Raw genomic sequence first — 14,398 nt, forward strand, 5'->3', positions numbered from 1 at the left:
TTTGCACTCATTAAGTTCCTGCCTATATTTCTAAGTACTGTAATAATACCTGTGGCTTAAAACACGTTAGTGTTGTTTTCAAAAGGCATTCAGAGACAGATCAGATTTTTATTGAGAATGTCTTTCCAATTGTGATTCAGAATAATTATCAATCAGTAAATAAAATGAGATGTCTATATACAAATAAAATGTTTGAGAAACGATTTTCACAAAGCTTGTTTAATGTATTTACACTGGCTGAAATTAGGGATATGAGAAAAAAGACTGAAGAAACCAATTCCAAACCAATTCCATTTAAATCAGGACACTGAAACTGATTCAGTCACTTAAAGCATTCTGATGATAAACTATTGATTCAGTGTCCATTGGTGTGTGTAAAAATGAGGGACATTGAGGCATTCATTTTCCATAACATTTTTATTTGATAAGGATGACCCATTAGATTGAAACAAGAATTTTCAGGCTTTTGTATGTTCTGTAAAATTCATTAGTAACTCTAACAGTGTTTGTTTAATGAAATCTGAAAGCTTTGGCTTTCTAATCAATGTAGACAAACTATAGATGGTCATCAACGCTAGAATTCAGTTCAAAGCATTTTATTTTCACTTGAATTATCAAATTTAAGTGTAATACTGCGAAATAAGACAAATGTCTGTTTGAGTTGAAAGTAGTTAACTACATGTTTGATAGCAATTGATTAAGTTTTCCATAATCAGATTAAATTTGACTAAATATGAGACAGTTTTGTAAAACATTGCTATTTCCATGCAACAGATCTAATCTGATCATTTCATTCAGCCAGTAAAGAGTTCAACGGTTAATATCTCACTCTCTAGCCACCCAACACAAAAAGCTCCCATTTTCGTTACAAGCTACTTTCGAATTATGCTCTGATTCAGTTAAGATCAACCTTTTTTTTAGAAATCTTAAAATCATAAAACAGTAGAAGCTGCTAAAGTCATAATAGCAGAAATGAGCCAAAGTCAATTGAGAAAGAGTTAAAAATGAAGCCTGCACAACATATTGAAACTATTCAAGCCTTCTCAAAAAGTTCAAGGTACTCTAATGACATTCAAGCAAAAAACATGTTAAACATACAAGACAACACCACTGCCATTTTAAGATATTACCATTTGGGGGAATTACCACTTGGGGTTTTGTACAAAGACCAATGTTTTGAAGTTCATGGCATTCTTGACTGTCACTAAGGCTAATAAAAGATGGTGAGCCTGACTCCTCCATTTAGTAAACTAGCACAATGTTTACAACAATTGCACTAGTGATAAATGGCATTTAAGTCCTGGTAAAGGGAAAGTTATTAGCTAAGTAAACTTAGATAAATGAGCAAGACTATACTCTTATCTTAAGCATAATTGTTTCCATTATACAGAGAAGCAGGAGAAAGGGATGATGTACAAGGGCAATTCGATTTATTGGGGTTAGGTTTCACTTTCGCTGACTTGGTAGATTGCCATATGTTATAGAAGGTGCCCAATTATCATTGCCATTGATTATAAAGGGCAAAAACAAAGGATGAAGTTCTATAACAGGCAGCGGAGCCACTCTGCTACTTTACTTGCCCAAGTGTTCAGGTAGAAACACCCCTCACCAGGTCAACCAGGTCACCATCACCAATACTTGACAAACTTTCACGGCCATACTTAAGATCGAACCCAAAAAAATGTACATTTGATGTGAGGAAAGATTATACTTTTTGGTTCACTAAAATGTACATCATGTTAATTGGTAAAAACTTTGAAAGGTTACCCTGTAAACAGTGCGTATATATGAAACACTAGACTGCACCACAGCAGCTTGAATTACAGTTGACATGTGACTGTAGAAAGTTATTAAAATACTTTAGAACCTCAATACTTTTGCAATCAATGTATGTCTTACATTGCTTTAGACTGTCTGACTCCTGTGGTAGTACAAAGGAAATTACACATTACTTTCAATATCACTATCATGCTTTCAAATGAACCACAAATACAACTTTACGTAGTCACAACAATGAAACAACAGTTGTCTCAATGCTTGTTACACACTTCCCAATTAAGTCAAATATTAATATAAATTAACGGGTTTTTTACAATACAAAAAACTGTACCTCTGAATTATCGGCAGATCAAAAAGTTTTCAAATGCATCATTTATCAGCTAAAGGCAGTGACTTCATGACCATCTTTGCAGCAAATACTGTACTGCACACAGCTGCTTGTGAGAATATATCTGAGCCTCGGATGACAAAACCTGCAGCAATATTAGGGCTCTGAGATTATCATTTTAATCAGGTTGTTCTGGTTGAAATTCAGCCCAGAGTTGTTATGTTCGAACGGCCACCAGGGGGTGCACTGATACGCTGGGTGGGACGACGAGGAATGTGATCATCGGCCTGCGTCCCTATAATGGATGAAAAAGCAAATTCAGTGTCACAGAGGAGTGATGATTTTAATACTGCTGTGTTAAACCATTTATATGAAAGTTAATCTATTTTAAAAAGGACATAAGATATAAATTAAGAGAGATCAGCCTCAAACTAGTACTGATTAAATTTCAAATGGTATATTTTCCCATGTAATCCCAATATGCTCAGTCTTTCCATTGCTGCATTCATTTTCTCCAGAAGGTGTAATGCCTCCACTCTGCCAGGAGAGGACACTTACGAGCATTCTTCAACTGAGCATAAAGGGAACCACAAAGAAAGAAGGAATTTCATTTGTTTATATAGTTTCTTTCTTGTCCTTAAGACATTTTACAGTGCTTCATAGCCAGTGAGATCCTTTTGAAATGTAAAACAGGAAAGGACAGGAGCCAATTCGCACACAGTCGGGTCACATAAAAAGCAATGTGCTCAATGACCTGAAACTCTGTTTCAGGGGTAGAAGTGGATGGATAAATGCTAGCCAGCCCACCCGCTCCGGTCTCCTCTGAGCGTAACTGAGTGATGTTTTACAATCACCTCAATGGGAAGTTGGGCTTTATTTACTGACCCACATTGAATGTTCTTATTGTGAGGTCACTTTGGTAATTGCTTCAAGTGTATTACTCCTTTGGGCTGGACATCACCACATCATCACCAAATGTCAGAGCAGTTGGCAATAAAGGTTCTGTCACATGCTGTCCGTGAAACATGTTGAATGAAGTATTTGATGACATCAACATGTACTCATTACTTAAAACCATCATAGTCATACAGCATGAAAACAGACCCTTTGGTCGAACCAGTCCATGTCAAACATAATCCCAAACTAAACTCGTCCCAACTGCCAGCTCCTGGCCCATATCTCTTCAAACCTTTCCTTTTCATCTTGACAAGTCTGTTTTAACATTCTTTTACAATTTTGATCATATTTTGCATTTTCAACAGTATGATAATGACGGATGGATGAAGCCATAGAATGTATATTTTCAAATGTGTTCCAGTAACATAGAACATAGAACATGACAGTGCAGTACAGGTCCTTCGGCCCTCAATGTTGTGCCGCCCTGTCATACTAATCTGAAGCCCATCCCACCTACACTATTCCATGTACATCCATTTCCCTGTCCAATTTGACTTGCTTACTTGCTTACTTAAGAGGCCATGTCACTGAATTTCATTTGAATCTGCGAACAGTGTAGGAGATCAAATTGGAGAATTAAAGTTGTACCTTAAACATTTGTTTAGAAATTAATGGCGAACACTTTATTACCAGCTAGAGTGAATCCAGATTGGTGAAGGTTTCGTGGTGGTTGAATCGGTTGTTTAGCCGGAGACATCCTAGCTGATGGAATGGGTGTCATAGCTCTTGGAACCACAGTGACATCCTGGACAGGACCATCATAAATCCCCCTGGGAACACCTCGGATTTCAGCCAACTGCAAAAATGGAAGTGATCTTTGATACTGCTCTGCTAATCTCTAAGTAATACAACACTTTACAAACACAATACCACATCAGACAATTTTTAAAGGCAAAATCCAGGATGCTTTTCAGTGTAACCAACAATTCAGATTTTCATTCTACATTTAATTAGAAAGTGTCTTACTATTCAAGAAAACTCAGTTAATAGAGTCATCCTGCAGCATGTGAGTGACATTTTGCTGATAACTACTCACTTTTAAAGGGAATGCATTCGAAATTTGTGTGCAAGCAGATTTAGAATTAATCTCCATTGTTTATTCATTTAGTCATAAGGAAAAAGACATCAGATTATCCAAATTAATGTGCAGAAGAGGTATTTGCAAGATTAACAGCTATTGCAGTTACCATGCAAACTAATAAATGGAAATATTGGTGATCACCAAACCAGATACATTATCTCAGTAATTGTTAGCCATGTTCCTTGGCTTTGCAGAAATGTGCACCCTCAGAATTATAAAGTGGTTGCACCTAGGCTGAAAAGATTGATCAGTAGACAGGCAGGAGGCTGGAATAAAACAAGCCAGGCAGAATCAGGAGGTGGAGAAGTTGGCTTTTGAAGCTTCTGATGCTGCCTGGCTTACTGTGTTCTTCCATCCTCCTGTCTGTCTACTTTGGATTGTAGCTTCTGCAGGTTTTTTTTTGTCTCTATCTGAGAAGATTGATCAGCAATCTCCAAAGTAAAGCATGAGATCAGTGGTACACTATATTCTATAAACAAATGAAGTGTAAAATTGGCAGATCTGAAAATTTATGGAAGAAGAATTCTTTCACTGAATTAAGTTTTAACTTGAACTAAGATACCCAAATCAGAATTAAAATCAAAGAAAAACATATATGACAGTTCTAAGTAATGGGGAACTGTATTATCATGTCCACTGAGTATGTGCCCTTCATAGAACATGTACTAAATGAAATGTAAAATAATTATGCTATTGAGTATTTTTGGATAGATCTTAAAAGGGAATGACTTAATCCCTCCTTATTGAATATTTGATAGTTAATCCAGGTTTCTGGACTATTATGACAGTATCATAAGCAATACGCTCTCATACCCAAAATAATCCAATGTGTAGAGGTTTTACTTGAGCCATTTGTAGAGCTATCCATTCCAAGTGTATATTTGTAATTAACTGTCCTCACATGGCAATACTGGTGCAGAATGATTAAACACGTACCTTGCTTCTTGCTTTTATTCTTTTGTAAACATAGTCTGGGAATGTCTTCTTGGGAATGAAGCGCCCTGAGCCCTCGGTGGCATGAATTGTCCCATACTCGAGTACAATTTTACCTTGACTTACAACAACAGAAGGAGCACCACGGCATTCCATTCCTTCGAATATGTTGTATTCGATTGCCTAAGAGATACAATTCATAAATGAAGAAAAACTCATCACATTGTAGCCCAAGTGAAACTGCGACTAAACTCCTCTATCGCTGCACAAATTCTTTTTTAAATTTATTCGTAGATTCGGGGTGCTTCTGGCAAGTTCCCATCTCTAATAGGTCTGGAGATGGTGGAGGTGAATTGCAATCGCTGAAGGGTGCACTCTTTGACTTTCAAAACCAAATCACTCCTTTCTGAACAAAAGAACAGCAATCAATTCCTGCAGCAAAACAGCGTGTCCACGAGCTCGGCAACTGCAAAAAGACACAGCAAGTTGTACCTCCTGGCAATTGAATGCTGATGTCTTTAAAGAGCACTGCTGGAGTTCTCTCATGCAGTCAAACACAAAGATTGTGTGTGTGTGTGTGTGTGTGTGTGTGTGTGGACTTGTTACAGTCCATGCTGTCTACATGCGTCCAGAAAACACACACGCGAGCAAACTTCAATACATTGCAGTTGGCGAAACAGTGAAAAAAATAGGAAGCAGAGACCATGCCATTTTCTCATCAGCCAATTCCCCAACAGCACTGAAACCAGTGGTCCCGGAGAGCCAGATTTTAAAGAGATTCTACCAAATCGATGACCTTCGGTCAGTTCGGTGTGTTTTCAGCATTTCTGTTTTAATTTCAGATTTCCAGTCTTTTGATTCTTTTCTCTTTGTTGTAATTACTGACTGCAGAGGTAAAATACAAATTTCCCTGAGCTTAACGTGAGTTGTATTTTGCTATTCTTGGTGTACCACCCTGAACAGTTTTCAAAAAACTGCTCTCAAAGCAATTTAAATGATATACTGACAGGAAATAAATCTTGTATCCAAATGCTATGCCTGAAGGTCTTAACAGATATACTCCAATCATCAAGTGAGGAACCTTTCGTCCCAACATATGCACTGAATTCACCTCCTTAAATTGAATCTCGGAGTTCATAGATAGCACAGCAATTAAAGGCAGCGAAAGAGTACTACATCTACGTTATCACAAGGCCCAGTGAGAGAAGAACATCCTCAAATATGCATTAATTGTCATGTCAGGAAATGTACTTTCATTTTCCTGGCTGATGCTTTTGATAACACATTGGGTGTCATTTTCTGACATCCAATGAACGCATGTCATATTCATTAGTTTTAAGATATAAATTCTGTTGGAAGTGGACAAACATTGGCCAGTGAAGGTGACCTTCTTGTCATTTGGAGATGGATAAGGATTACCTGACATGTCAAAATGAGTCTGAAAAGTCATTAAAATGTTGAAGGACAATGGGCAATAGATCTTGATTTGAAGGCAATAAAAATGTGAAACTACCTGTGAATTTGCACTTCCCGTTAATTGGCTATTAACCAAAGCTCAAATTCAATGGTTCCACATCTCCCCTGCCCCAGAGTCATTTTCTGCAAACTTGAAACTTAACTAAGAGAAGTGTGGAGAAATCAATGTATCACAAGCAGGTGTGAACAGCCAACATCCATCATTCACTGTCTGGCAATTGTAAGTAATCTAATCTAATCTAATCTAAAATTGTGTGGCCACATGATCCAAACTCAACTCAGAAAGCAAATACTATAACCCCAAGAACCAGCCATAGACATGTTAGTCTGGAGACCAGCAGGACTCATGAAAGACGTTAACTCAAGCAAGGTGACAGAACCCTGCTTAACAATCAGTCAACCAAGACTGTGAGACCGGAGCTAATTTGTCCCCATCTGCAAAAAATGTTTTTCTTGCTTTTTCTACCAAGACTCAGCAACAACTTTGGATGACATCCAGAGACTTCCAAATTCTATTTATCCGTAAAGAACCACTTGAGAACACCTCACTCATCCTGCATTAAGTCCAACTTAAATAACTAATTTAATGTCACAATGCATTTTCTTGTTATTCCATTAAAAGTTTCATTAGTAACAATGTAAATATTTTGTTGCGTTTACATTCTGGGTATGAGTAAATGTCTATCCTTTCTTCTTGCTTGAACACCCTAAAAAATGTTGCATGCCTATTATTAAAGTTCACAACAGTCAAATGAAGTTTAATAACACTGCTTCCAAAAATATACATCATGTTGCAAAAACTGAAAAGTGAGGCAGAAAGAGAAAAGTTATGGTCTTCACATCCCAAACAGTGAAACTAATCCCAAACTTCAGGAGAAACACATATTCTTAGATGAGGAAACTGAAAGCACATAGTAGTCGTCAGATTGCCAAAGTGCCAAGAAGCAACACTCTCATCATATGCCCTTTGAAGCAAGTGAATCTGAAGAGCTCCCACTTACATTGCAATATATAAACGGGGTTTTGGGTTCAATACCCTCAATTGTCACAGATATTAACCTCCTACTGAAATACACTGCACAGTCAAATTTCTGAATTGATCCTGGATTTGCAATAGCACTTTCGTTCTGAAGAGCAAACCATTTTATACCAAAAGAAAAGCAGGAATAAAACCAGACATTAGAAACCATCAACTGGCAAGTTGAATGTGTTTGTAGATGTTGTAAAAAAATGTTATTTTAAGACCACAGCTCCTTGTTAATGAATAATTTGCAGCAATGGCTAAGGCAGTCAGCAATTGGGCTTGTCAATAGATTGAATTCCAATAATTACAAATTACAAATTCCAATGATTTATAATTATCTGGAAGTTATACCCAGTAAATACAGGATTAATTAGGAAAGAATTAGAATTACCAGATTGTGTGTCTTTGCTGAAATGATTTTGACAGCCTCTGGATCCCAGATCACCAAATCAGCATCAGAACCAACAGCGATTCGTCCCTTTCTTGGGTACAGATTGAAGATCTTTGCAGCATTGGTACTTGTAACTGCTACAAATTCGTTCTCATTCATCTTTCCTGTAGCCTAGAATATAAAAAAGTTCAAACAAATCACAGAGGTTATGTTGTCTGAATGTGAGTCTTCAGTTATTTGGTATGCGGCGTTTTCTTTATACATTCCTGGTGAAATATGTCCAGGTGACTGCTGAATAGAGACCACTTTCAATTTGTGGTCATTTAAAAATTTCCTTTTCTTGGAGTACTGCACAGGAGGAATTATTTTCCAGTTAAACAATGGGAAAACCAAAGTCTTTGTCTTTGGTCCCCACTTTTAAATCCATTGCCTAACCATTGTCTCCAGCCTTCTCCCTGGTGATTGTCTGAGACTAAACCAAGCATTCTGCAATCTTGGTGTCATATCTGACTGCCAAGGTCAGCTTCTGAACACATATCCATTTCAACACCAAGATCACTCTTGCCACATTCCATTTGTGCCTCAGCTAATCTACTGCTGAAAGCCTCCAGCATGCCTGTGCAACCTTCAGACTTGAGTATTTCAATGCTCCCCGGCCAGCCTCAATCTTTGATTCTTCACAAATGTGAGTTTATTGAAAACCATGCTGCTTGTAGCCTGAACTGCACCAATTCCTGATCACCCAATGCTGACCTATATTAACTTCCAGTCAGATAATCTCCTCAATGAGATATCATTGCTTTCAACATCATTGCTTTCAAATTTCTTCATCAAATCATCCCTCCTTATCTCAGTAACATCGCTCCAGTCTGATAGCCCTCTAAAATCCCTCTGCGCTCTTCCAGATCTACAACATGAGCATTCTCAGTTCTTAAGTAGACCACTGTTAATGGGTCTTGCCTTCAGTTTCCTAAGCTTATAGCTTAGGGATTCTCTCTGATTTCTTTATTCTTTTCTTCTCCAACAATGCAGCTTAAATTGCACCTCTTTGACCAAGCTTTTGGTCACAAGTCCTATTATTTGCTTATTTGGCTCAGTGACAAATTAGGTCTGATCCTTGCTCCTGTGTGGTACCTTGGGATGCTTTGTTGTTTGAATGGTGCTACATGAATAAAATTCATTGTTATTGTATTTGCATGTTTAAATTGTTCTAACAGTTGTGAAGGCAAGAGAATCTCAGAGGTACTGCGTCAACACATTAGACTCAGTGGAAATTCCAGGGATGGGAATTTTGCATGTTAGCCATGGTCTATAAATTTTCATTAACCTACCCTTGCAAGGCAGAGTAGAGCATCCAAGGTACCAAGTGAAACAAAGGATTCTTTTTAAAAACTCTTTTGATTTTTATGGAATGCCCCACTCCAAATATCAGGTGACTCGAGCAAGGTTTTAAGGACATTAATGGGCCCCAAAGGGAATTTCCCCAGGTCTCAAATGCCTGACCTGAGTCATCCTCCATCGGTGTAAAGAAGGAATTTTATCAGAAATGCCAAGGATTACTCCTCAGTAAACCACCTTGATAAAGGACGTGCATATGGAAAATCTGACCATCAACCACCCTTGCCTCACTTTCTCTCTTCCCAGAAATTTTGGATCTCTGTGTAGGTCATTTCAGAATACAATTATATTTGGAGTATTTTGGTGTTCACCTACCGATAAGCAATAATGTATTGCCATTAACAATATTTCTTTTAAAAAAAGTTCAACAGCACATGAGTCTGCAGCAATTACTTTGATAAGATTAACATACCACAGCCTTATCCCAAATAATTGTCATCCTTTCTTCAATACCATTAACTCCCTCCGGGATCAGTCTGAAGTCATCTTTTCCGACTGCTTTCTGTGCAGTAGTGAAGGCACAGTGAGCACTGCCAGTAACCTGCAGATCCCCACTGTATTTAGGAAATAAATCAGACCCATATTATCATGTGTCAGAATGAACAGAATCAATTTAGCACCATGATTCCAAAGGAACCTTGTACTTCTTGTAATCAACTCCGATAACATAAAATAGGTTACAATTTCACTACAGTAACTGCTCAAAGGAAATTCTCTTACTTCTTCCCAATGAGTTTCTGTCATTAATGCTTATCCAATAAACAATTAAAGCACAGATTGCACAATTTGATTTTTGTCTCATGTTATAGTTTTTCACTCATCACAAACTTTAAAATTTGTCCATTATTATCTTCTACTGTATGATCAGCATTTCTAAGATATTCTATCAGAAATATTCGTGAATGGTGGTTCAGTCTACATATCCATACCAGGAGAGGAGAGAATTTAGGTAATCAGGGGTAGACGTATCAACGCTGAGTGGAGGAGAAGTGACAAAGGCTGCAGCTTTAGCCCAGTTTTTACTCCAGTAGTGGGATCCGTCAGTCCCAAGACTTGCTGTGACAGGCTCTCCATACACAACTGCACCTGTCAAACCATACAAAGAACTGACTTGTACCATGACCAAATTGGGTCCATTAGGTCATAACTCTCAAGTACTTAAACAGCTTATTGACAAAAAAATCTTCTAATGAGATAGTAATCAAACAAAGCATAAGCAAATATTTAGGTAAAAGTGAATTTCTTTAAATATTCTAAAAACACGCATTTAAATGACTACTATAGACACTGTGGAGGTGAACAATTCAGTTACTCCTGCTAATAAGGAAACTTGCCCACCATCAGGTGAAACATCATTCTCCCTCCTCAATTGCCTCAAATGTACTGGTCAAGAACAATGTCCTGTACCATTGTGAATACCACAGATCATCCCAGATATATTGCTTTCCTTATGAGCATATCAGTGGGCGGCACGGTGGCACGGTGGTTAGCACTGTTGCCTCACAGCACCAGAGACCCGGTTTAATTCTGGCCTCAGGCGACTGACTGTGTGGAGTTTGCACGTTCTCCCCATGTCTGCGTGGGTTTCCTCTGAGTGCTCCGGTTTCCTCCCACAATCCAAAAATGTGCAGGTTAGGTGAATTGGCTATGCTAAATTGTGCGTAGAGTTAGGGTGAAAGGGTAAAGGTAGGGGAATGGGTCTGGGTGGGTTGTGGGTCGGTGTGGACTTGTTGGGCCAAAGGGCCTGTTTCCACACTGTAAGTAATCTAATCTAAAAAAAAATGTTCTTCCAACAGAATTACTTCAAACTCCAAATTATAATGTTGGAAGGAGCTATGTTTTAAGAAAAATGTAATTGTTTTTAATGAAACATTACGTTTTAAATCATAGAACAGTTAAAGATAATCAAAAGTTTGGGCTTTTCTTGGAAGCAAAGCTAAACCCGAATTAGATGGTGGGACACTAATCAAAGTTAGTGAGTAAAGGTTGGCTTCAACTTATTTTTCTAATCAACATGTTACACACCTCTGGAGCAGGTGCACTTGAAGCCGGCCTCCTGGTCCAAGGGTAGGGAAACCACCACTGCACCACAAAGAGGGCCCCAAAACTTGGCATGAATTATGACTATCAGAATTACTTCTTACAACCTTTAATTAAAGCGATAAATCACAGGAATTCAGAAAGCAGTAAACCTGAGAAATATTCTAATCGATCTGAAATTGTCTTCAGACCAGTGGTGTCCTCAGAATGGAATTCCAGCAAAAAAATGGTATTAAAATAGAGTAGGTCCTTGCAATATTGACTTTCTGCCCAATAGCTGTGGGGCCGGAGCCAGGGCCATGAACAAGCACCAGGTGCCGGGGTCAGTGAGAAGCTCTGCCTACTCTCTGGAAGTTTGGCATGTAAACAATGAATCATGGTGTTTCAATCAAATCACCTACTCTAAGCTCCAGCAGCCACAAACACAGTTTATCCAACTTTTACTCATTCAACAACCCCCCCATTCCAGGTATTAGCCTGGTAGACCTTCTGTAAACTGCTTAGTTAAATAAGGAGAGCAATATCCCAGATGTGGTCTCACTGGTGTTCGGTTTAACTGCAAGATAACCTCCTCACTTTTGTATTTGACTTTCCTCACAATAAACAAGAACATTTTATTAGCTTTCTACTTACTTGTAATATGTGCACCTTGCAAATAGGACACCCAGATCCCTATGCATCCTGAGTTTTGCAATCTCTCACCATTTAGATAACATACTTATTTTTTATTCTTCCTGCCAAAATGGACAACTTCACATTTTCCCACATTATGCTCCATGTGCCGGATTTTTGCCCATCATTAAAATATTGATATCCCGACACAGCCTCTTTATATCCTCTTCACAACTTACTCGTTCAGCAACTGTACTTTCAGTTCCTTCATCCAAGTCATTCATATAAATTGTTAAAATGTGAGGCTCAGCACTGATCCCTGTTGCTCATTACATCTTGTCAAGCAGAAACATCATTAGTTGTTTACCTTTCTTCCGAGCTTGTGCAATGATATCTGCAGCACTCTTGCTCATCACTTTGGTGATATACAGAGGGCAGTTGGCTTGACTTGCAATGGTTATTGCACGATACACTGCTTCAGCCTCAACCTTAAAGAAATGTTTTGATTAGGTTTAAGCTTAAGTGAAAAATGTCTGCACCATGCCCTCCTACCACCTACATGACAAGCAGTTATAAGTAGTGCCAACCTTTTTTTCTAGATTTTCCACTATTTCAGAGTTCATCAGAAAGAATAAGCACACTTCCCATTTACAGCTCTCTCATCAGTACAATTTTAAAGATGTCCACATATGCAAATGTTATATTTTTCTTTGTTTAAGAATTTTGAATATACAGCAATCATTTGAACACTGAGAATGTCAATGATTAGATTCCAAACAAAGTCAAATATGTGTGCTCTAATACATAGACATTCCAAAGATAAGGTATGGATCTGAAAACACACTAAATATGCTTTGTTTTTAATGATATTGCATTGCTATCTGATATTAATAGAGAAACTAATTTTGTTTATCATTTTCAGTGTTTGTTTCGATTTTAGGCTTCTTTAAAGTTCTCCATGTTCACTCCTTGACAAAATGATAGGTCACTTGCTCCCAACCTAGTGGCAGTACTCTCTGGTCTCAAGTAAAGAGATCCTTGATTTCTTTTCAGCAGCGTTTGGTCATCACCCTCCTGCCCTTTTGGAACACCAACTGTCAGCTTTCAATACAGGGATGATTCCAAAAACAAATTTGTAAACCCAGATATGTAAACTTAAAATGATAAGCCACACCCAGGTTGGCAGGTGGCAGGGAGAGGTGGTGAGATGCAAAAGATAAGTGCAATGGTAGGAGTGCCTACAAGTAGCTGGGTGGAATTGGATGGCCTGTCCACCATTGGGCTCGTGGGATCAATTAACAATCACTTAAGAGACTTTTCTTGCTGCACTGGTATTTTACCAGTGGATGGAGTAGGCCTCAAATCACACATAACCTGGTGCACTGACTATAGTCTTGGGGTAAAGAGGGTCCTTCCTGATTGGGGACTCTGTACTGCACAAGGATGCGTATAATGGGAAAGGCCCTCTCCCATGATCAGTCACCACTCTTTGAAGCCTACTTGACAGGCTGTAGTTAATTCACAGTCAAAAAGTGTGGCACTGGAAAAGCACAGCAGGTCAGGCAGCACCCAAGGAGCAGGAGATTAGGGCACATACCTGAAACATTGACTCTCCTGTTCCTCAGATGCTGCCTGACCTGCCGTGCTCTTCCAGCGTCACACTTTTCGACTCTGACTCTCCAATAACTGCAGTCCTCACTTTTTCCTTGTGGATAATTCATCCCAATTACCTGCTTCTCTGGCCTCCAGGTGTGGTAAAAGTCGTGAACTCAGGTGAAAAGTTGCATGATAACTGTACAATCAGGTTGTGGCTCACCTATCCCATCCCCAATGCTCCCAGAGCAGGGTCACCATTTCCGTATTCAATTCTGGACCATCAGCTAAACGCTTCCTGAATTAGAAAACACAATCTCCTCATACAATCACTTCAAAATGTGGCAGAAAATTGTGTTACCTCTTCTGGCCGACTAAGAACATGTCCCTCTGGTCCAGTAATTCCGAGCTCAAGCATTCGTTTCTGCTCCTGAAGACAGATGGAAGTTTTAAATTTACAAACAGCAGTGCTTTAGTGCTGTGAAAGAACTGATGATCTTGGCAGACTTTCATTTATTCATGGGAAAGCTACAGAAAAATTGCAAGAGTGGTTCTAGGATTGAGGAAAATTAGGTGTGTACATAGATTAGAAAATTTAGCATTATTGATTTCAAAAAAACATGTTTGTGCATTCTGCTAATGATTGTAATGTAATGGAAATGTAAGTGATCCACTTCAACCTCTTCACTAAAAATTGTAAGGTTCTGAAACCAAATACTGTGTGATTGCTGGGTTCTACTAAGCCATGTCAAATGTGTGCATGGGGACTAGGGAGGAAGGCATAGG

The 14,398-nt window shown here is 38.6% G+C and overlaps 1 protein-coding gene across 1 annotated transcript in view; it reads right to left on the minus strand.

Moving 5' to 3' along the window:
* Positions 1 to 445: 445 nt before the first annotated feature.
* Positions 446 to 14,398, minus strand: part of LOC132826244 (dihydropyrimidinase-related protein 2-like) — a 35,135-nt gene continuing 21,182 nt past the window's right edge. The window contains exons 7-14 of the mRNA XM_060841946.1: positions 13,974 to 14,042; positions 12,387 to 12,507; positions 10,297 to 10,453; positions 9,780 to 9,921; positions 7,970 to 8,140; positions 5,082 to 5,261; positions 3,695 to 3,860; positions 446 to 2,402 (exon numbers count right to left, since the gene is read on the minus strand). Coding sequence (XP_060697929.1) covers positions 2,311 to 2,402; positions 3,695 to 3,860; positions 5,082 to 5,261; positions 7,970 to 8,140; positions 9,780 to 9,921; positions 10,297 to 10,453; positions 12,387 to 12,507; positions 13,974 to 14,042 — 1,098 coding nt within the window. The 3' untranslated portion in view covers positions 446 to 2,310. The remainder of the gene's footprint in view (positions 2,403 to 3,694; positions 3,861 to 5,081; positions 5,262 to 7,969; positions 8,141 to 9,779; positions 9,922 to 10,296; positions 10,454 to 12,386; positions 12,508 to 13,973; positions 14,043 to 14,398) is intronic.

The sequence above is a fragment of the Hemiscyllium ocellatum genome, chromosome 22, assembly GCF_020745735.1.
Source record: "Hemiscyllium ocellatum isolate sHemOce1 chromosome 22, sHemOce1.pat.X.cur, whole genome shotgun sequence".
In the NCBI taxonomy this organism is placed as follows: domain Eukaryota; kingdom Metazoa; phylum Chordata; class Chondrichthyes; order Orectolobiformes; family Hemiscylliidae; genus Hemiscyllium; species Hemiscyllium ocellatum.